This window comes from Pristiophorus japonicus, chromosome 22, assembly GCF_044704955.1.
Source record: "Pristiophorus japonicus isolate sPriJap1 chromosome 22, sPriJap1.hap1, whole genome shotgun sequence".
Taxonomy (NCBI): Eukaryota; Metazoa; Chordata; class Chondrichthyes; family Pristiophoridae; genus Pristiophorus; species Pristiophorus japonicus.
In genome coordinates, this window is record NC_091998.1 from 22,968,354 (window position 1) to 22,990,851 (window position 22,498).

At 47.0% G+C, this 22,498-nt stretch overlaps 1 protein-coding gene across 2 annotated transcripts in view; it reads left to right on the forward strand.

The window, feature by feature from the left end:
• arhgap22a (Rho GTPase activating protein 22a) overlaps positions 1–22,498 on the forward strand; it is a 410,547-nt gene that overhangs the window by 380,826 nt on the left and 7,223 nt on the right. For both annotated transcript variants that reach the window (XM_070865755.1, XM_070865754.1), the window contains one exon: positions 9,363–10,272. In XM_070865755.1, the coding sequence (XP_070721856.1) occupies positions 9,363–10,272 (910 nt within the window). The remainder of the gene's footprint in view (positions 1–9,362; positions 10,273–22,498) is intronic.

The window sequence follows — 22,498 nt, forward strand, 5'->3', positions numbered from 1 at the left end:
CCCACGCCCCGACCCGACACCCGCTCTCCCCCCCCCCCCCCCGACACCCGAGACCCGCTCCCCCCCGACCGAGACCCGACACCCGCTCCCCCCCCCCACGCCCCGACCCGACACCCGCTCTCCCCCCCCCCCCAACACCCGAGACCCGCTCCCCCCCGCCCCGACCGAGACCCGACACCCGCTCCCCCCCCCACGCCCCGACCCGACACCCGCTCTCCCCCCCCCCCCCCGACACCCGAGACCCGCTCCCCCCCGACCGAGACCCGACACCCGCTCCCCCCCCCACGCCCCGACCCGACACCCGCTCTCCCCCCCCCCCCCGACACCCGAGACCCGCTCCCCCCCGACCGAGACCCGACACCCGCTCCCCCCCCCCACGCCCCGACCCGACACCCGCTCTCCCCCCCCCCGACACCCGCTCTCCCCCCTCCCCAACACCCGAGACCCGCTCCCCCCCGCCCCGACCGAGACCCGAGACCCGCTCTCCCCCTCCCCCCCCGCCCCGACACCCGCTCCCCCCCGACCCGCTCCCCGCCCCGACCCGACACCCGCTCTCCCCCCCCCCCGACACCCGCTCTCCCCCCCCCCAACACCCGAGACCCGCTCCCCCCCGCCCCAACCGAGACCCGAGACCCGCTCTCCCCCTCCCCCCCCGCCCCGACACCCGCTCCCCCCCGACCCGCTCCCCGCCCCGACCCGACACCCGCTTCCCCCCCCCGACACCCGCTCCTGTTCCCCGACCCCCCCTCTCTCTTCCCTCCCTCCCTCCCTCCCTCCCTCCCTTCTCTCCCCTCCCTCCCTCCCTCCCTCCCCTCTCTCCCTCCCTCTCTTGCTCAGCGGCACGAACAACTGCAGAATTCTCCCTGGCTGAAGCACTTTCACACAGGTAGGAAGATGGTTTATTTAATCTTTTCTTGGCTTATAAATGTTTATTCAGGTTGGATTTATTTGTATAATATTTGTAGAAGTATAAATAAGGATTTATTGTCGAATTTAATGAGTTCCCTTCCCCCCACCTCGTTCTGGACGCCTAATTTGTAACCTGCGCCTGATTTTTTAATGTGTAGAACAGGTTTTTTCAGTTCTACAAAAATCTTCACTGGCGCCATTCTACTTTAGTTTGGAGTACATTTTCACTGTGGAAACTTTCAAATCAGGCGTCAGTGGCCGGACACGCCCCCTTTTGAAGAAAAAATTCTGTTCTAAACTAGAACTGTTCTACCTGACTAGAACTGCAGAAAAAAAAATGTGGAGAATTGCGATTTCTAAAATAGTCCGTTCTCCACCAGTTGCTCCTAAAAATCAGGCGCGAATCATGTGGAAACTTGGGCCCATTAACTTTAGACCTTTAGGGCCACTCACTGGGATAGATCGCTCCCGATTATTATTTTCATTAAAGTCAGTAACAGAGATGTAAAGCTGGCTCACTATTGGCCGTTTTACTCTATCACACCGTCAGAATCTACCCCACTGTTCTTTTTCTGCTGAATTCTAAAATGTACATGATGATATTACACTGCTTGCTTGATGTTGGACTGTTAATGTAATTATTGGATATCTGAGAACTTGGTCATCAGTCTGACTCCCTGCAGTATCCTTGGCAATAGGAGCAATTTTATTCCGAATGTTCTTGGATTACTATAAATGATGTTGGCCACCTGGGCAATGAGCACTTTTCAAACGTTACTGGCTGCGGAAATTTAAACTTTGTACAGAAAAGAAATTGTGATGATTAGCTAATTAGGAAGTATTGTGAGTAATGTACCCTCTGGACAATGCTTGTTCAGATCGTACTCCCATTAATCTGTTTCCCTTTGTATCCTGCTTAATGTCACTCTCTCTGATCTTTATTGCTTACCGTTGTTGTCTGTATCGCTTTGCTTTCTACTCTCTTCCTCAAGTCATTGTCGACATTGTCTTATTAGTTTCCATATTTCTTCCACTATTAAAGAAGTTCTCTTGCCTCTTGTGTGTCAAACATTTCTTTGCCCCTCGCCAATTCTTAACTCCAAAATCCCCATGAGTGTCAGGCGGGATTAGAGAGGATATATTATAAAGGAGATCATGGAAAGTTGCACAAGGTCCATCCATATTCAACTATCCCAGCACTTTCACTCCCTTTCGGTGAACTGCTTGGATTTGGTTCTTATCCGGCATGGACAGTTTGTGCCGAATGGCCTGTTTCTGTGCTTGCCTTCGATGAAAACTTGTCACCATCTTTATCAGTGGTCCTCAATGACATTGCTTGCACTGTCCAGTGTTAACTGAGCAAACCAGGAAGACCTCTGCAGCAATCGCTGGTCCATTCTGTCATAGCAGAACGCAGCAGGGCTGACATTGCAACCCTAGGGTGGAGTAAAATCAGCCATGGTTCCCACTCCGGATTACTTTAGAATGAGCACGACTGCTAACTGCTTGTGTGTGGATGCTGGAGAAGGAGAAGAACTGACACAGTTGTAATCTACTGCCCTCACCCCCATAGTAAAATAGCCTGCCACTGTTGATGCTTACTTAGCACACATGGAACGATATGCCACTAAGGGCCAGCATCTTCAAGAGAAATAGTGGAAGTATTTAAAGGTACAATCTCTACAATGGATGGTTACTAATGGTTGTTGAGTTCTGTAAATGTCTCACAGTTATTTCACAATCATCAACCTCTTTCAAAGTTCAAAGCTATAAAGATTTTGCAATAATACCTACCGTCCTCCTGTTTTTATCTGTGCATTTCTAAGAGCAGCGAGAGCTGACGACACAAGTGTAGGAAATGGTTAGGAGTTAGAAACATAGAAAATAGGTGCAGGAGTAGGCCATTCGGCCTTCAAACCTGCACCACCATTCAATAAGATCATGGCTGATCATTCACCTCATTACCCCTTTCCTGCTTTCTCTCCATACCCCTTGATCCCTTTAGCCGTAAGGGCCATATCTAACTCCCTCTTAAATATATCCAATGAGCTGGCATCAACAACTCTCTGCGGTAGGGAATTCCACAGGTTAACAACTCTCTGAGTGAAGGCGTTGCTCCTCATCTCAGTCCTAAACTTACCCCTTATCCTTAGACAATGTCCCCTGGTTCTGGACTTCCCCAACATCGTGAACATTCTTCCTGCATCTAACCTGTCCAGTCCCGTCAGAATTTTATATGTTTCTATGAGATCCCCTCTCATCCTTCTAAACTCCAGTGAATACAGGTATTGTCGATCCAGTCTCTCCTCATATGTCAGTCCTGCCATCCCGGGAATCAGTCTGGTGAACCTTCGCTGCACTCCCTCAATATCAAGAACATCCTTCCTCAGATTAGGAGACCAAAACTGAACACAATATTCCAAGTGTGGCTTCACATTGGGCCCAAGTTTCGAGCCTCGCCTCGAACGGCGCAGTCCCGACCTGGACGCCCGTTTTTCGCGCCACAAAGTGCACCTAAAAAAACCTCCAGATTCTCCACCTCCTTACAGGTCCTCTGGCCCTCGGCACAGCGCAGCAGGAGCTGTAGGGGGTGGAGCCAGGTCCCTGCGCTGAAAACAGTGCCGGGACCTCTGCACATGCGCGCTACAGTGGGCACGCAAGTGCAGTAGCTCCAGGCGCCCGAAACTGTGTGGGAGGGGCCCGAAGCACGCAGCCCCGACCCGACTCGACTCCCGCTTCCCGCCTCCGGACCGGACATGCCACCGACCTGACTCCCGCTTTCCCCACCCTGCCCCCGGACTGGACCCAACACCGACCTGACTCCCGCTCCCCCACCCCCCCACCCCCCCTGCATCCGACACCCCGGACTGGATCTGACCTGACCTCTCTCCCCCCGACCTGACCTCCCTCTCCCTCCCTCCCCATGACCCGAATCGAACCGACCTCCCTCCCACCACCCCCCGACCCGACCCGACCCAACGCCACCTACCTGTAAATCTGGTGCTGAGGACGGGCCCTGCCTGAAGTCTCGGGCCCAGCCCGTTCAGCCTCCCTCCCCCTTCTGCTCCCCCCCCCGCACCCCCCTCCCCAATCTCCTTCCCCCCCCCACCAATCTCCTTCCCCCCCACCAATCTCCTTCCCCCCCCACCAATCTCCTTCGCCCCCCCCACCAATCACCTTCGCCCCCCCCACCAATCTCCTTCGCCCCCCCCACCAATCTCCTTCGCCCCCCCCACCAATCTCCTTCGCCCCCCCCACCAATCTCCTTCGCCCCCCCCAATCTCCTTCGCCCCCCCAATCTCCTTCGCCCCCCCAATCTCCTTCGCCCCCCCAATCTCCTTCGCCCCCCCAATCTCCTTCGCCCCCCCCAATCTCCTTCGCTCCCCCAATCTCCTTCACCCCCCCAATCTCCTTCGCCCCCCCCAATCTCCTTCGCCCCCCCCAATCTCCTTCGCCCCCCCCAATCTCCTTCGCCCCCCCCAATCTCCTTCGCCCCCCCCATCTCCTTCGCCCCCCCCAATCCCCTTCGCCCCCCCCAATCTCCTTCGCCCCCCCCAATCTCCTTCGCCCCCCCCAATCTCCTTCGCCCCCCCCAATCTCCTTCGCCCCCCCCAATCTCCTTCGCCCCCCCCAATCTCCTTCGCCCCCCCAATCTCCTTCTCCCCCCCCAATCTCCTTCTCCCCCCCTAATCTCCTTCTCCCCCCCTAATCTCCTTCTCCCCCCCTAATCTCCTTCTCCCCCCCCTAATCTCCTTCTCCCCCCCTAATCTCCTTCTCCCCCCCTAATCTCCTTCTCCCCCCCTAATCTCCTTCTCCCCCCCCTAATCTCCTTCTCCCCCCCTAATCTCCTTCTCCCCCCTAATCTCCTTCTCCCCCCCTAATCTCCTTCTCCCCCCCTAATCTCTTTCCCCCCCCCTAATCTCTTTCCCCCCCCTTAATCTCTTTCCCCCCCTAATCTCTTTCCCCCCCCCTAATCTCCTCCTCCCCCCCTAATCTCCTTCTCCCCCCCTAATCTCCTTCTCCCCCCCTTAATCTCCTTCTCCCCCCCTAATCTCCTTCTCCCCCCCCTAATCTCCTTCTTCCCCCCCCCCCTAATCTCCTTTCCCCCCTAATCTCCTTCCCCCCCCCATATCATCTCCTCCCCCCCTAATCTCCTCCCCCCCCCAATCTCCTCCCCCCCTAATCTCCTCCCCCCCCTAATCTCCTCCCCCCCTAATCTCCTCCCCCCCTAATCTCCTCCCCCCTAATCTCCTCCCCCCCTAATCTCCTCCCCCCCCTAATCTCCTCCCCCCCTAATCTCCTCCCCCCCCCTAATCTCCTCCCCCCCCTAATCTCCTCCCCCCCCTAATCTCCTCCCCCCCCCTAATCTCCTCCCCCCCCTAATCTCCTCCCCCCCTAATCTCCTTCCCCCCCCCATCTCTCCCCCATCCCTCCTTCCCTCTACCACCCTCCTCCCCCTCCCCTCACTGTCAGAAACACAGACACTGACAGACAGAGAATGAGAGACACAGACAGACAGACAGAGAGATGGAGACACTGACAGAGACACACTGGGGGCGGGGCTTCCCAGCACGCTGTTGGAGGGCTCCCGGTGCTGCAGTCGGTAAGTAGAAAATGTTTCATTTATTGATTTAAAAAAAATTATTTCTTATTAATTTTTTTTGATTGATTTATTGGTTGATTTATTGATGTATTTATCATTTATTATTGATGATGGCTCTTTATTTATAAAACTGAAGAGTTTAAAGTTTGTAAACTTCCCTTATAAACCCCCCCCATTCCCTATGCCTGATTTGTAACCTACGCCTGATTTTCTAAAGTGTAGACAAGGTTTTTTCGAGCGTACAAAAATCTTCACTTACTCCATTCTAAGTTAGTTTGGAGTAAGTTTTCACTGACGAAACTTTGAAAACAGGCGTAAGTGGCCCGACACGCCCCCTTTTGAAAAAAAAATTCTGTTCCAAAGTGAAACTGTTCTAACTGACTAGAACTGGAGCAAACTAAATGGCGAGAATTCCGATTTCTAAGATACTCCGTTCTACACCAGTTGCTCCTAAAAATCAGGAGCAAATCATGTGGAAACGTGGGGCCAATGGCCCTGTACAACTGCAGTAAGACCTCCCTGCTCCTATTCTCAAATCCCCTAGCTATGAAGGCCAACATACCATTTGCCTTCTTCACTGCCTGCTGTACCTGCATGCCAACTTTTAATGACTGATGTACCATGACACCCAGATCTCGTTGCACCTCCCCTTTTCCTAATCTGCTGCCATTCAGATAATGTTCTGCCTTCGTGTTTTTGCCACCAAAGTGGATAACCTCACATTTATCCACATTATACTGCATCTGCCATGCATTTGCCCACTCACCTAACCTATCCAAGTCACCCTGCAGCCTCTTAGCATCCTCCTCACTGCTCACACCATCACCCAGTTTAGTGTCATCTGCAAACTTGGAGATATTACACTCGAGCCTAACGCTGTGTGAGCAAGCCTGAATTCACCTGCAATATTACTTGAGGGATTCCAGTGAGATGAATGCTTAATGCATTCATACGAAAGTCCTTTGTTAGCTATTTTAAAGGAGTTATTTTATTCATTGATTTTAAACAATGACCTGGAGTTTCTGCTAGGGGCACAGTCGGTAAAATGTACCTGAATGTGCTGGACACCACCGGTTATGCCGAGGTGGAGTTCCGTCCAACTCTCCGCTCACTTATTAACATATGGCCGAATGTAAAATCTCCCATGAATTCGCACAATTAACCAGTGTAATCGATCGCAATCGATTATTGGCTGGAGCATGACCAATGGGGCCTCGTGATGACTGAATTAAGTAATTGCTACAGTTGAACAAACAGGTCAATCAATGATTCCAATTGACTGCATGTCACAGGTCTTGTGTACCAAGGGCAGATCAATTGACTGAATTTGAACGAAGTTAAACTGAATTTAAAGTAATTGCAGCAGCAGTGTGCAAAACAGACCTGAGTGTGGCTTCAGGGGATCATTCAGCCCGACTGCCTGTTTCTCTTCCACGCGTACATCCGGGCCAGGGTGTCCCTGGAGATGGAGCACGCGGTGTCCACCGGTACGCTCGCGGCCTTCCGCGAGAGGTGGGCGCCGGAGGGACTGGAGTGCATCATCGCCCCCGGCAACCAAATTTTAATTTGATTTTATTTCTTTGACAGTTTAATTTGTTTTAATTGCCGGTTTTAGTGTCCCCCTCCCCTTTTATAGGGGGCATTTGGAAAATTCACGATTTTATTGCCCAAAAAAATCTCAAAAAATAACAAAAAAAACAAAACAAAACAAATAACAAAAAAAGGGCAGTTGAAAAATGTTTGGAGTGTCCCCCAGATTGGAGGGCACTTGACTTAATTGTTTTGTTTTCCAACCAAAAGAGTTGTGGCTTCAGGGGATCATTCAGCCCGACTGCCTATCTCTCTTCCGTGGTTACATTCGAGCCAGGGTGTCCCTGGAGATGGAGCACGCGGTGTCCACCGGTACGCTCGCGGCCTTCCACGAGAGGTGGGCATCGGAGGGACTGGAGTGCATCATCACCCCCGGCAACCAAATTTTAGTTTGATTCGTTTAACGCCCAAAGTTTAATTTGTGAATTTATCGGTGAATTTGTTAGTATCTTGGCCTTTATTGCAAAGGGGATGGAGTATAAAAGCAGGGAAGTCTTGCTACAGCTATACAAGGTTTTGGTGAGGCCACACCTGGAATACTGCGTGCAGTTTTGGTTTCCATATTTACGAAAGGATATACTTGCTTTGGAGGTAGTTCAGAGAAGTTTTACTAGGTTGATTACGGGGATGTGGGGCTTGACTTATAAGGAAAGGTTGAGGAGATTGGGCCTCTACTCATTGGAATTCAGAAGAATGAGAGGTGATCTTATCGAAATGTATATTATGACAAGGTGGATGCAGAGGGGATGTTTCCACTGATGGGGGAGATTAGAACTAGAGGGCATGATCTTAGAATAAGGGGCCACCCATTTAAAACTGAGATGAGGAGAAATTTCTTCTCAGAGGGTTGTAAATCTGTGGAATTTGCTGCCTCAGAGAGCTGTGGAAGCTGGGACATTAAATACATTTAAGACAGAAATAGACAGTTTCTTAAACGATAAGGGGTTATGGGGAGCAGGTGGGGAAGTGGAGCCGAGTCCATGATCAGATCAGCCATGATCTTATTGAGGGCGGAGCAGGCTCGAGGGGCCATTTGGCCGCCTTATGCTCTTATGTTTTAGTGCCCCCTTTTAAGGGGGGCAATTGATTTATAGTTTTACCAAAATAGTTGTTGCGGCTTCAATTGACCACTGGTCACTGCTGGTCATTAACGATGGATTTTGACTACGGGTGCATGTGCGTCCGAGATTGTGGGCGCAAACGCCCCGAACGGATGCAATTGGCAGAAACTCGTCTTTCCGCCTAAAGGGCATGGGCAGTTTTGTGAGCGAGGACTATTCTGGCGAAGAGACATTTGAAATAGTGTAAAACAAGTGGTTATGGGCACAACTCATTTGCGCTTAAAATTCCGCGATCTTTTGTGCTATTTCATTTCATTCCATCCAGATTCCGCTGTTGTGCGGAAACTCCAGGCCTTAATGTTTTCATGTGCTATCTAGCTACTGATGTTAACTTTCTTCCCACTGTCAATTTCTGAAGTTCGACCCTGTGAGTTTCATGAATGTCAATCACGCTCACTGTTTCCAATTGGATGTGAAAACTGACTTCAGTGCCCTTGAGTTAGGGGGCTGCTCGGCCAGAAGTCCTGCATCTGAACATTGTTCAATAATGTCTGCTGAAAAGGGTAGGGTTGGGTTGAGTGGCAATGCCCTCCATGGTCAGTAACCTGTTGGCATTCATTGTCTAGGCTGGCAAAGAATGGTGAGTTGGGTTAGATACTGTAGAGCAGCCAAAACCAGTGGAACTATACTCCCAACCTAAGTTAGCTTTGGGAAAGAAAGGGAGGGCACTGGGAAGGAAATATATTTCTATTTAAAGATTCCATCTGGTTATTAAAGCTTAGCAATGGGTTTTCATATCTATTTGGAATAGGGTGAGAGAGATGGTTATAATGGGCACCACGGACACGATGGGCCGAAATGGCCTCCTTCTGTGCTGTAACTGTCTATGATTCTATGAGCAACATAAAGTATTAAAACATTTCCTGCGCTCCCAGTGGGGAAGTAATGCTTGAAGATAGATAAAGCTTTAATGTTGTAGCCTCAGTTTGCTAACCCAAATACCCTGTGAGAATATTCCCATTGGGAGCATGGAATTAACCATTGTATCAGTTTTGAATGAGGTCTCCGGTAATGCTCTCGTCCGTTTTTGTGATGAAGGGTCTTTTGCTCAATCATCAATGAAACTTGCAAACCCATTTCAATTCCATTGTGTATAGTCCAGTAAAAATAAGTCCTTTTCTTTTTCCCTCCACAAACAGGTACCTCCCTGGTGCAGCACTTGATGACTGTGTTGATCAGCGAACATGATAGACTCTTCCCCATTAGTCACAGTGACCTGCTGATCCGACAGCCTGAGGTGAGAGCGGTGAGCAAGCGCTGTCTGGTGGAGTGGGTGTCTGAAGAAGAGTGTGAGGAAATGAAGACTGACAATCAATTGGGCAGCTACTGCAATAGCGCGACCTCGCTGGATGTGAACATCAGCACCCCTGTAACCGTTTTGAAAAATGCTTCTCAGGAGCAAACCGACAAACAGGTGCCCAGCAACATCAGCCCAAGTAGAAGACTGCAGACACTCCCCGGGTGGAAATACTCCTTTAAACAGACTGGAGGAAGGGCTAGCAGTGCCAAGCTGGGTGGCTCCACTTTAGATATTCCACATTTAACAGCCAGTGGGAATTGGTTGATGAACGGCTTGTCTTCACTCCGAGGGCACAGAAGGACTTCATCCGGGGACAGGGTCAAGGAAACGGGGTCATCGCGCCTGTCCACTTATGACAATGTCCCATCGTCGAGTCTTTCCTTGAGCATTGGGGACCGGCAGAGCATTGCTAGTACCACATGGTCGACTTCGTCCTGTGAGATTTCCGTGGTTGACTCTAGTAGTTCCGCCGCTTGCCATGGGAGTGACACTTCGGTGCTCAACTGCACGAAAGCGGACTGGCCGGTGCAGGTCACCCAGCCACAGGGTGAGCCGCAGAGGGTCGAGAATGGCAACAGGATTGAGCCGTTTGACGTGTGCATCAGCAGTATGAGCTGCAGCGAGAACAGTGACCTGGTTACTGCATCCAATGACTCTGCCGCATGTTCGAAAGCACTTCAGAGTCTGGTCACAGAGCTCAAGTCCGAACTGACCAAACAACGGACAGAGTACGAAACCAGGATTAAAAGGTGATCAGAAGCCCTGTAACTCCCCAGTTACACGCATAACTGCTTTGTGAGAAACCAGGTTAGAGTTCAGCATCAGAATTGGGAGTAAGTGGCACTGCACGGGAACCAATTTGGTTAAAACTGCGGCCTTGCCCAGCATTCTTTAATTACAATGCACAAAATCCATTGGTGCTCCAGGCTACGGCAATCCTGGAACTGCACATTTGGAATCACATGCACTGTTGCCACAAAACATATCCATCTCGTGTGATTCCAATGTGGGTTTTCTCATCCCTAACTGGAATTATACAATGTGTAATGGAACTAACTTACCGACGGGTGTGGGTTGGGGGGGTCCACTGCAGACTAGTTCTTCCAGTGACTGTACCACAGCGGGTGGATCAATAATGTGTAAGGATTATATTGCATGAATGTCGGATTTATTTTTTGTCTTGGCTAACTGCAGCAGCGCTGTGCTCGGAACAAACACCATGTTTAAGCGATAAAGTATGCATGCACTGTACCAGGGGAGATAGGGGGATGGGAAGACGACCATGCCAAGTCCAGCCCTGGATCGGTCTAACATCATTAGAGAGCAGAGACCTTGCTGTTTCAATCGTACAGTTGAGTGTATTTTTAAACATATCTTCTCCGATTAATTTTATTTGAAAGCTTTCTTAATATTGATGACCATTTAAAATGAGTGGAGCACATTAGAGCCAGTTAGAACTCTGCTCTTCATGAATAGGTTCTGCTGTACATGTTTTCTGAAAGTGAAAGTAGATTGTGGATATAGCATTAAAAACTACAGCATGAACCTAAACTTCTTATCATCACCTATTCGGAGTGGTTTATTAATCTCCACTGTCTATATCCTATCCCACTGTCTATATCCTATCCCAGGATATATATCCTAACCCACTGTCTATATACTATCCCACACCACCGCCTGCTCCCAGCAACCCACCTTTAATAATATCCCATCAACTTCAGAATCCTCGTTTTAAAAATTGGCTGAAGATGTTTCACCTGGGATCAATCATAGCAAGTTTCATGTACATTCGCCTTGAGGTTAGCTTCACTAACGCAGACAGACAAAACACGGGCAACATCTTCAACCAATTTAACAGGCAGCTGTTATCAGGCATGTCTACTTTGCAACCAGACCACTTTCGGTTGTCAAGCATTCAGAAGGCAAGGTTCCAGCTTGTTGATAGAGCAGCTTGTTTAGTGATCGCAAACAAAGCAGCTGAACGATTGATCAGTCAAGGTGAACAGAGCAATGTAAACAGCAGGATCTTCAAATAAGCACGTTTTTAGGAAGAGCACAGTATCGAGGCTGTGGACTCGAGCTATCTGCAGTGGCATCTGTTTTATGGAAAGAAAGACTTGCATTTATATAGCGCCTTTCACGACCACTGGACATCTCAATGTGCTTTACAGCCAATGAAGTACTTTTGGAGCGTAGTCACTATTGTAATGTAGGAAACACAGAGCCAATAATGTGGGAAATGCAGCAACCAACTTGCGCACAGCAAGCTCCCACAAACAGCAATGTGATAATGATCGCATAATCCGTTTTTGTTATGTTGATTGAGGGATAAATATTGACCAGGACACCAGGGATAGCTTCCCTGCTCTTCGAAATAGTGCCATGGGATCTTTTATGTCCACTCTGACGTGGATAGAGAACTGGTTGGCAGACAGGAAGCAAAGAATAGGAATAAACGGGTCTTTTTAGAATGGCAGTGACTAGTGGGGTACCGCAAGGTTCAGTGCTGGGACCCCAGCTATTTACAATATACATTAATGATTTAGACGAAGGAATTGAATGTAATATTTCCAAGTTTGCAGATGACACTAAGCTAGGTGGCAGTGTGAGCTGTGAGGAGGATGCTAAGAGGCTGCAGGGTGACTTGGATAGGTTAGGTGAGTGGGCAAATATATGGCAGATGTAGTATAATGTAGATAAATGTGAGGTTATCCACTTTGGTGGTAAAAACAGGAAGACAGATTATTATCTGAATGGTGACAGATTATTAAAAGGGGAGGTGCAACAAGATCTGGGTGTCATGGTACATCAGTAATTGAAAGTTGGCATACAGGTACAGCAGGTGGTGAAGAAGGCAAATGGCATGTTGCCTTCATAGTGAGAGGATTTGTGTATAGGAGCAGGGAGGTCTTACTACAGTTGTAAAGGGCCTTGGTGAGACCACACCTTGAATATTGTGTACAGTTTTGGTCTCCTAATCTGAGGAAAGACATTCTTGCTATTGAGGGAGTGCAGCGAAGGTTCACTAGACTGATTCCCGGGATGACAGGACTGACATATGAAGAAAGACTGGATTGACTAGGCTTATATTCATTGGAATTTAGAAGAATGAGAGGGGATCTCATAGAAACATATAAAATTCTGACGGGATTGGACAGGTTAGATGCAGGAAGTATGTTCCCAATGTTGGGGAAGTCCAGAACCAGGGGTCAGTCTAAGGATAAGGTGTAAGCCATTTAGGACCGAGATGAGGAGAAACTTCTTCACCCAGAGATTTGTGAACCTGTGGAATTCTCTACCACAGAAAGTTGTTGAGGCCAGTTCATTAAATATATTCAAAAGGGAGTTAGATGTGGCCCTTATGGCTAAAGGGATCAAGGGGTATGGAGAGAAAGCAGGAATGGGGTATTGAAGTGCGTGATCAGCCATGATCATATTGAATGGTGGTGCAGGCTTGATGGCCTACTACTGCACCTATTTTCTATATATCTATGTTACTCCCACATCCCACATGCTGAAAAGAGCCAGGACTGTTGGGTATCATTTTATTCACAAAAAAGACTGCACCTATGACAGTGCAGCAACCCTTGCTACTGCGCTGAAGTGCCAGATTAGATTATGGCTCAAGTCTCTGGAGTGAACATAAGAAATAGGAACAGGAGTAGGACATTTGGCCCCTTGAGCCTGCTCCGCCATTTAATAAGATCATGGCTGATCTGATTATGGACTCGGCTCCATTTCCCTGCCCGCTCCCCATAACCCTTTATTCTCTTATCGTTGAAAAACCTGGCTATCTCTGCCTTAAATATATTCAATGACCCAGCCTCCACAGCTCTCTGGGATAGAGAATTCCACAGATTTACAACCCTCTGAGAGAAGAAATTTCTCTTCATCTCAGTTTTAAATGGGTGGCCCCTTATTCTGAGACTATGTCCCCTAGTTTTAGTTTCCCCTATTCATGGAAATATCCTCTCTGCATCCACAACCCACAACCTTCTGATTCCCAAGTATAAATTTGTTTCTACAAAGCTATAATAAAACACATAGTGGTACATATCCTAAAGGACAACCTCCGTTTGCCCCTTTACCCAGGTTACACATGTTACTGTATGTATAGATCAAGTTACACAGTCACTTTCTGCATGAATTGTCATATTTATACAACAAATTGCAGAAAAGCCAAAGCAAAAATCTTGAACTAAGTGTTGAAGATTATTGCACTCCTATTTAAAGGAAGTTAGAAAAATTAGATCATGAAAAAAGCGAATACTTAACTGTGAATGACTAAAAAAGGGAATTGGGTCATTCATGTAGTGTACTGACTGTCCGACAAAAACTGCTCTATAAGCGGCAATGTAATTAAAGCTTGGCCAATAGGAACACCTTGCTTGCAACCAAACAAAAGAAAATCTTCACTTGTGCCGCACTTTGTTTGCATTGTTGTAACTCAAGACTTTGGAATTGGGACATGTCACGGGTCGTGGTGGCAGGTGTTACTGTGGGAGACGCTGGCTACCCAGTCACAATCTCAGACCTCAGCAGAAACAGCCGAGTCCGAGGTACTGATGGATGGATGTAATGGGGAGGAAAGTCATTAAAACTGCAGAGGCCCATGACTGTCAGACTGTGACAGGAATGGACTGTACTTGCTGAGATGAACAACAGAAACACTCAATGAATTGACTGCTCTTTGACACATTTTTGAAATGAATTTTCAGTATTTTTGGGCAAATCCTGCACTTCGCCTTTTTGAACATCGGGAGATGAATGTAATAGAGCATAGAAGCCTACGGCACATAAGGCCATTCAGCCTTTCGTGTCTGTGCTATTGCTTTACTACAACAGTCAAAAACTAATCCTCCTTTCTCCCTTTGGGCCCTGTATCTTGCCCAACTACTGACTCCATCCCTCTTCCTAGTATCTGTCTGAGGCTGAACCAGACTGCTCGCAACCGAGGTGTCATATTTGACCCTGAAATGAGCTTCCAACCACATATCCGCAGCATAACTAATACCGCGTATTTCCACCTCTAACATTGCCCGTCTCCGCCCCTGCCTCAGCTCATCTGCTGCTGAAACCCTCATCCGTGCCTTTGTTACCTCTAGACTTGACTACTCCAACGCACTCCTGGCTGGCCTACCTCATTCTACTCTACGTAAACTTGAGGTCATCCAAAACTCGGCTGCCTGTGTCCCAACTCGCACCAAGTCTCACTCACCCATCACCCCTGTGCTCGCTGACCTACATTGGCTCCTCGTTAATCAAAACCTCAATTTCAAAATTCTCATCCTTGTTTACAAATCCCTCCATGGCCTCGCCCCTCCCTATCTCTGTAATCTCCTCCAGCCCTACAACCCCCCGAAATGTCTGTGCTCCTCTAATTCTGCCCTCCTGAGCATCCCTGATTATAATCACTCAACCATTGTTAGCTGTGCCTTCTGTTGCCAAGACCCCAAGCTCTGGAACTGCCTGCTTAAACCTCTCCATCTCGCTTTCCTCATTTCAAGATGCTCCTTAAAATATACCTCTTTGACCAAGCTTTTGGTCACCTGCTGTAATTTCTTCTTGTGTGGCTCGGTGCCAAATTTTTTTTGTCTTATCACTCCCCTGAAGCACCTTGGGATGTTTTATTACGTTAAAGGCGCTATATAAATACAAGTTATTGTTGCTTTTTCCCTCAAAACACAAATGGTCTCTTGCCATCTTTTGTTGTCAGTCAAAACTCTTGTCCGATCACACCCTTTTATAAGGGACGTATAATGTACTTAATATATCATATTTCAATCATTCTCTAATTTGGAGTCTTCCTTAATGGCTCATTGAATTTATCGAGCAAGTAACCAGCACACAGGTCAGGGATGTCTGGGTTCAATCCTCAGACTGCGCCAAGTTAGCTAATCTCCGTTTAAGATGGCAATGGGGGCGCTAAAGTTGGCCTCGAAGTCCTGGAGTTGGGGAGGGGAAAGTTGGCTAGGGTCCCCCATACCTAATTGCTATCCAATAATCCCTGCTCAAAGTACAAGTGTGTGGCTGTCCGATGAAGACAGGGTTTGCTTGGTTGGGTCGTGATATCCCTCAAAATTCAGAACAAACATTTTAAAAAGTGATTTTCTTTGGCTGTATGACGGTTCCCCATTCAACTGTGCTTAATATCCAGAATTGACAAAACGAAGCAATGCTTGTCTCTGCCTGAACGTGTATCAGCTAGTTCTATGTAGACTAAGGTCATTTTCCCAGTATGTGATGTTCTCGCTATTTTACTTATCAAGAGTGCAGGCAACCAGCTGTCCTCTCCCACCTCAGCGAACAATGTTTGTCTCTGTCAGAACTGTGCACGCTATCAAGGACTGGAGAGGAAAAACCTCTCGGTTCTGCCAATTAAGGCTCATTGCTTTTGTGTCCAACATTAGTGAAGGCTGAAGGCAGTTTTCTTAAAAGTCTATCACATCTTTGATGATCTTTTCCCCCCACCCTACTTCAACTTGGACTGCTGACCAGTGGGTCTTGTGTGCGCGATCCTCTGCCCCTAACTTCTCATGGCTATGACTGTCAGTACCTTACTGAGGTAAACTGACAGGAGCCATAATTGTTGGTATACGAGAGGGTCAGTGTCCACTGTAATATATTCTCTACGACATCACAACGCACTCCGACTACAAGATGGCTCCAGTATATCATGACTTTTATTGTATTTACAGCAGTGGTTGCATTATCACAGTAGTCCACTAGGCGGAGCTATATTACATCCACATTCCTACGGAAGGTCCATTTTCATGACTAGCCCCATCTAGTGGTGCCAAGCATCGGTTGCTTCATTCGGAATTTTTAAAATGTTTTTCACAATTCTATTTCCCATCCATTTCTTTTTGCAGTACCTTGAAATACCTGGCCTGAATTCCTCAGGTTTATCGTTGCTTGACCATTTTGATGATTATTCACAACTTGCTTTTTAGTTCTGCCTCACCTTGAGGTAAAGGTGGTTTCCTACTTCAAAAGCCAGTGATAACTTGTCATGGTCTCTGGTTGCAAAACTGCTGGGGACAAAAGTTGGCCCAATTAGATGGTCCAATTCAGATGGAATGAAGCCAAATTTAAATCTAAACTTTTAAAACAATTAAAATTCAATCCTCAATCCTCAAAGCTCAGCCCTGCAAGATAAATGATCTGCCAGAATGGTTATCTAATCAGGCACTTGGTTTTATTGAGAAACTGATAATAGGGCCAAGGTCCATAGTGCAGGACAACATCAAGACTGGAAAGAGCAGACGAGGGAAATGATGTTCAGGTGACGCATTTGGGTCTTAAGAGTTTAAAGGGTTTAGAAAAAGTAAGGTATGAAGCTGGCTGAGAAAGTTCAAAATAATTTTCAGAAGGAAATAGAGGGAATTGATGGGTGAGGGAAAAGATTGTGGCAAACAGCTTGGTATCTTCTCAATTATGTAGGAGAAATGAAGTAATCTATTAAGAATTGTATATATTTCTGCAAGTGCTGTATATTGTTTATAAAATGCTGTTTTTTCGACTCACCTTAGGCAACACCATATCCGCTAGTGTTTATAGTGTGTGTGTGTATACACGGATACTAACTAAGGCAATTCATAATCTTAGTACTTTTACAACATTGATACAGATTTGGTTCTTTACTTTCCTCAAGTCAAATTTTTGATTTTGACAGATGTTCAATTTATCATCCACTCTGCCCTCCACCCATCCACTCTGCCCTCCACCCATCCACTCTGCCCTCCACCCATCCACTCTGCCCTCCACCCATCCACTCTGCCCTCCACCCATCCACTCTGCCCTCCACCCATCCACTCTCCCCTCCACCCATCCACTCTGCCCTCCACCCATCCACTCTGCCCTCCACCCATCCACTCTGCCCTCCACCCATCCACTCTGCCCTCCACCCATCATCTTCACCTCCCAGACAGTGAAGCGATTGGGGTGTTGTACTACGTTAAAGGTGCAAGTTGATGGTATTGCTCTCCTTGCCAGCCTCCTATCCGCTACCCTCCAGAAACTTGGTTCATCCAAAACTCTGCTGTTCTTGATTTAATCCCGCATGAACTCTTGGTGCCTATGATTCCAGCCATTTGTGCATCCTCTTCGCCCAACCATTGATGGGCGTTTCTTCAGCCACCTAGGTCCAACTCTTTGGCATTCCTTCCTAGAGCTAATCCACCACCCTCGCTTCCTCAAAACTCACGACATTGACCAAAGGCTTGGCTATCCCTTCTAATCTCTCCTTTGGCTCGATACTTATTTCTCCCTGCACCACTGTGAAACATCTTTCGGACATTTACTATGTTAAAGAAGAACATAAGAAATAGGAACTAGAGTAGGCCATCTTTGTATCGTCAGCAAGGTGTGCAAGTTATTGTTTTTGGGGGGGAATGAGTAGGTAAGGAGAGACAGTTGCATTTTGGCATAGAGTAGCCTGAATAAGGGAGAAGAATGCACTGCAATATCAGCCAAAGGTTTTAGACTTTGGTTCCCGTTCATATATACAAGGTGAGCTGTGTTGGACTGTTTGAGTTGTTCTGCAGAGTGAGACTTTGATCTCTTCGGCAGAAAAAGAGAGCGACGATTTAGCTTGCCCTGTAGTGCACCCAAGCTCCAAGGTGGGTGATCGAAGAGTTGGCATGGGCTGTGAAAAGTCCAAGTAGCTTGAACAAAATTTAACAAATTGGCACCCAGTTAAAAATGGGAACATGATTTCAGCAACAGATAATGTAATTGTAATTATACATTTATAATTATACAAGGGATAGAAAATAGATGCAGGAGCAGGCCATTCAGCCCTTCTAGCCTGCACCGCCATTCAATGGGTTCATGGCTGAACATGAAACTTCAGTACCCCCTTCCTGCTTTCACGCCATACCCCTTGATCCCCCGAGTAGTAAGGACTTCATCTAACTCCCTTTTGAATATATTTAGTAAATTGGCCTCAACTACTTTCTGTGGTAGAGAATTCCACAGGTTCACCACTCTCTGGGTGAAGAAGTTTCTCCTCATCTCGGTCCTAAATGGCTTACCCCTTATCCTTAGACTGTGACCCCTGGTTCTGGACTTCCCCAACATTGGGAACATTCTTCCTGCATCAAACCTGTCAGAATTTTAAACGTTTCTATGAGGTCCCCTCTCACTCATCTGAACTCCAGTGAATACAAGCCCAGTTGATCCAGTCTTTCTTGATAGGTCAGTCCCACCATCCCAGGAATCAGTCTGGTGAATCTTCGCTGCACTCCCTCAATAGCAAAAATGTCCTTCCTCAAGTTAGGAGACCAAAACTGTACACAATACTCCAGGTGTGGCCTCACCAATGCCCTGTACAACTATAGCAACACCTCCCTGCCCCTGTACTCAAATCCCCTCGCTATGAAGGCCAACATGCCATTTGCTTTCTTAACCGCTTGCTGTACCTGCATGCCAACCTTCAATGACTGATGTACCATGACACCCAGGTCTCGTTGCACCTCCCCTTTTCCTAATCTGTCACCATTCAGATAATAGTCTGTCTCTCTGTTTTTACCACCAAAGTGGATAACCTCACATTTATCCACATTATACTTCATCTGCCACGCATTTGCCCACTCACCTAACCTATCCAAGTCACTCTGCAGCCTCATAGCATCCTCCTCGCAGCTCACACTGCCACCCAACTTAGTGTCATCCGCAAATTTGGAGATACTACATTTAATCCCCTCGTCTAAATCATTAATGTATAATGTAAACAGCTGGGGCCCCAGCACAGAACCTTGCGGTACCCCACTAGTCACTGCCTGCCATTCTGAAAAGTACCCATTTACTCCTACTCTTTGCTTCCTGTCTGACAACCAGTTCTCAATCCACGTCAGCACACTACCCCCAATCCCATGTGCTTTAACTTTGCACATTAATCTCTTGTGTGGGACCTTGTCGAAAGCCTTCTGAAAGTCCAAATATACCACATCAACTGGTTCTCCTTTGTCCACTTTACTGGAAACATCCTCAAAAAATTCCAGAAGATTTGTCAAGCATGATCTCTCTTTCACAAATCCATGCTGACTTGGACCTATCATGTCACCATTTTCCAAATGCGCTGCTATGACATCCTTAATAATTGATTCCATCATTTTACCCACTACTGAGGTCAGGCTGACCGGTCTATAATTCCCTGCTTTCTCTCTCCCTCCTTTTTTAAAAAGTGGGGTTACATTGGCTACCCTCCACTCGATAGGAACTGATCCAGAGTCAATGGAATGTTGGAAAATGACTGTCAATGCATCCGCTATTTCCAAGGCCACCTCCTTGAGTACTCTGGGATGCAGTCCATCAGGCCCTGGGGATTTATCGGCCTTCAATCCCATCAATTTCCCCAACACAATTTCCCGACTAATAAAGATTTCCCTCAGTTCCTCCTCCTTACTAGACCCTCTGACCCCTTTTATATCCGGAAGGTTGTTTGTGTCCTCCTTAGTGAATACTGAACCAAAGTACTTGTTCAATTGGTCTGCCATTTCTTTGTTCCCCGTTATGACTTCCCCTGATTCTGACTGCAGGGGACCTACATTTGTCTTTACTAACCTTTTTCTCTTTATATACCTATAGAAACTTTTGCAATCCGCCTTAATGTTCCCTGCAAGCTTCTTCTCATACTCCATTTTCCCTGCCCTAATCAAACCCTTTGTCCTCCTCTGCTGAGTTCTAAATTTCTCCCAGTCCCCATGTTCGCTGCTATTTCTGGCCAATTTGTATGCCACTTCCTTGGCTTTAATACTATCCCTGATTTCCCTAGATAGCCACGGTTGAGCCACCTTCCCTTTTTTATTTTTACGCCAGACAGGAATGTACAATTGTTGTAATTCATCCATGCGGTCTCTAAATGTCTGCCATTGCCCATCCACAGTCAACCTCTTAAATATCATTCGCCAATCTATCTTAGCCAATTCACGCCTCATACCTTCAAAGTTACCCTTCTTTAAGTTCTGATCAAGAGCTTTCAGTAAAAAATCAAAGATCCTGTTTAAAGACAGTACAGACTCCCCATCTGTCCCCATCTCAGTGTTTTAGATGACTGGACACATAATTAGCACTAAGGGTCAAAATGTGAGCCCTATTCTCCAATCACCGATCAGGATTTCCTCACCATTCTCTCCAGTGTGGTAACATTGCTGATATGCTGCTCAGCACATAATTAGGTTGCAGTAACCAAAAGACTGATGAGAAAGTAAGAGAGGACATAAGAATTAGGAGCCGGAGTAGACCATTTGGCCCCTTGAGCCTGCTCCACCATTCAATAAGATCATGGCTGATCATCTTCCTCAACTCCACTTTCCTGCACTATCCCCAAATCCTTTGATTCCCTTAATATTCAAAAATCTATCATTCTCTGTTTTGAATAAACTCAACAACTGAGCCTCCACAGCCCTCTGGGGTAGAGAATTCCAAAGATTCACCACCCTCAGTGAAGAAATTTCTCCTCAACTCAGTCCTAAATGGCCGACCCCTTATTCTGAGACTGTGACCCCTGGTTCTAGACTCCCTGTCAGACTCCCCAGGTCAAACATCCTCCCAAATCTACCCTGTCAAGCCCAGTAAGAATTGTGTGTGTTTCAATTAGATCACAGCACATTCTTCTAAACTCTAGAGAATATAGGCCTAGTCTACTCAATCTGTCTTCATAGGACAATTCGCCCCCCCATCCCAGGAATCAGCCTGGTGAACCTTTATTACACTCCCCCTATGGCAACTATATCCTTCCTGAGGTAAGGAGACCAAAAGTGTACACAATACTCCAGGTGTGATCTCACCAGGGCCCTATATAATTGTAGTAAGACATCTGTACTCAAATCCTCTTGTAATAAAGGCCAACATACCTTTTGCTTTCTTAATTGCTTGCTGTACCTGCATGTTAACTTTGTGATTTGTGTACAAGGACACCCAGGTCCCTCTGAACACCAACATTCCAAATCTTACCATTTAAAAAATACTCTGCTTTTCTATTTTTCCTGCCAAAGTGGGTAACTTCACATTTCTCCACATTATATTCCATTTGCTATGTTCTTGCCCACTCACTTAGCCTGTCTCTATCCCCTTAATGTCTCTGCATCCTCCTCACAACTTACATTCCCATCTAGCTTTGTATCATCAGCACACTTGGATATATTACGTTTGGTCCCCTCACCCAAGTCATTGATATAGACTGTGACTAGCTGAGGCCCAAGCACTGATCCTTGTGGTACCCTACTAATTATAGCCTGCCAACCTGAAAATGACCTGTTTATTCCTACTCTGTTTTCTGTCCATTAAGCAATCCTCAATCCATGCTAGTCTATTACCCCTAATCCCATGAACCCTAATTTTGTTTAATAACCTCTTGTGTGGCACCTTATCGAATGCCTTCTGAAAATCCAAAAACACCACATCCACTGGTTCCCCCTTATCTATTCTGCTAGTTACAACCTCAAATAAACTAACATTTGTCAAACGTGATTTCCCTTTCATAAACCTGTGTTGACTCTTGCCTATTATTTTCTAAGTGCCCTGTTACCACATCTTTAATAATAGATTCTAGCATTTTCCCTACTTCTGATGTCAGGCTAACTGGTCTGTAGTTCCCCGTTTTCTCTTTTCCTCCTTTCTTAAATAGCAGCAGGGTTACATTTGCTACTTCCAATCTGCGGAAACCTAGAATCTAGGGAATTTTGGAAGGTGACAACCAATGCATCCACTATCTTTATCGCCACCTTTTTCAAAACCTTAGGATGTAGGCCATCAGGTCCAGGGGATTTATTGGCTTTCTGTCCCATTAATTTCGGCAGTATTTTTTTTTACGAATACTAATTTCTTTCAGTTCCTCATTCTCACTGAAACAGGTTCTCCATGATTTCTGGAATGTTTTTTGCATCTTCTTCCGTGAAGACTGATACAAAGTGTTTAATTTTGCTACCATTTTGTAATTCCCCATTATAATATCTCCTGTTTCATCCTATA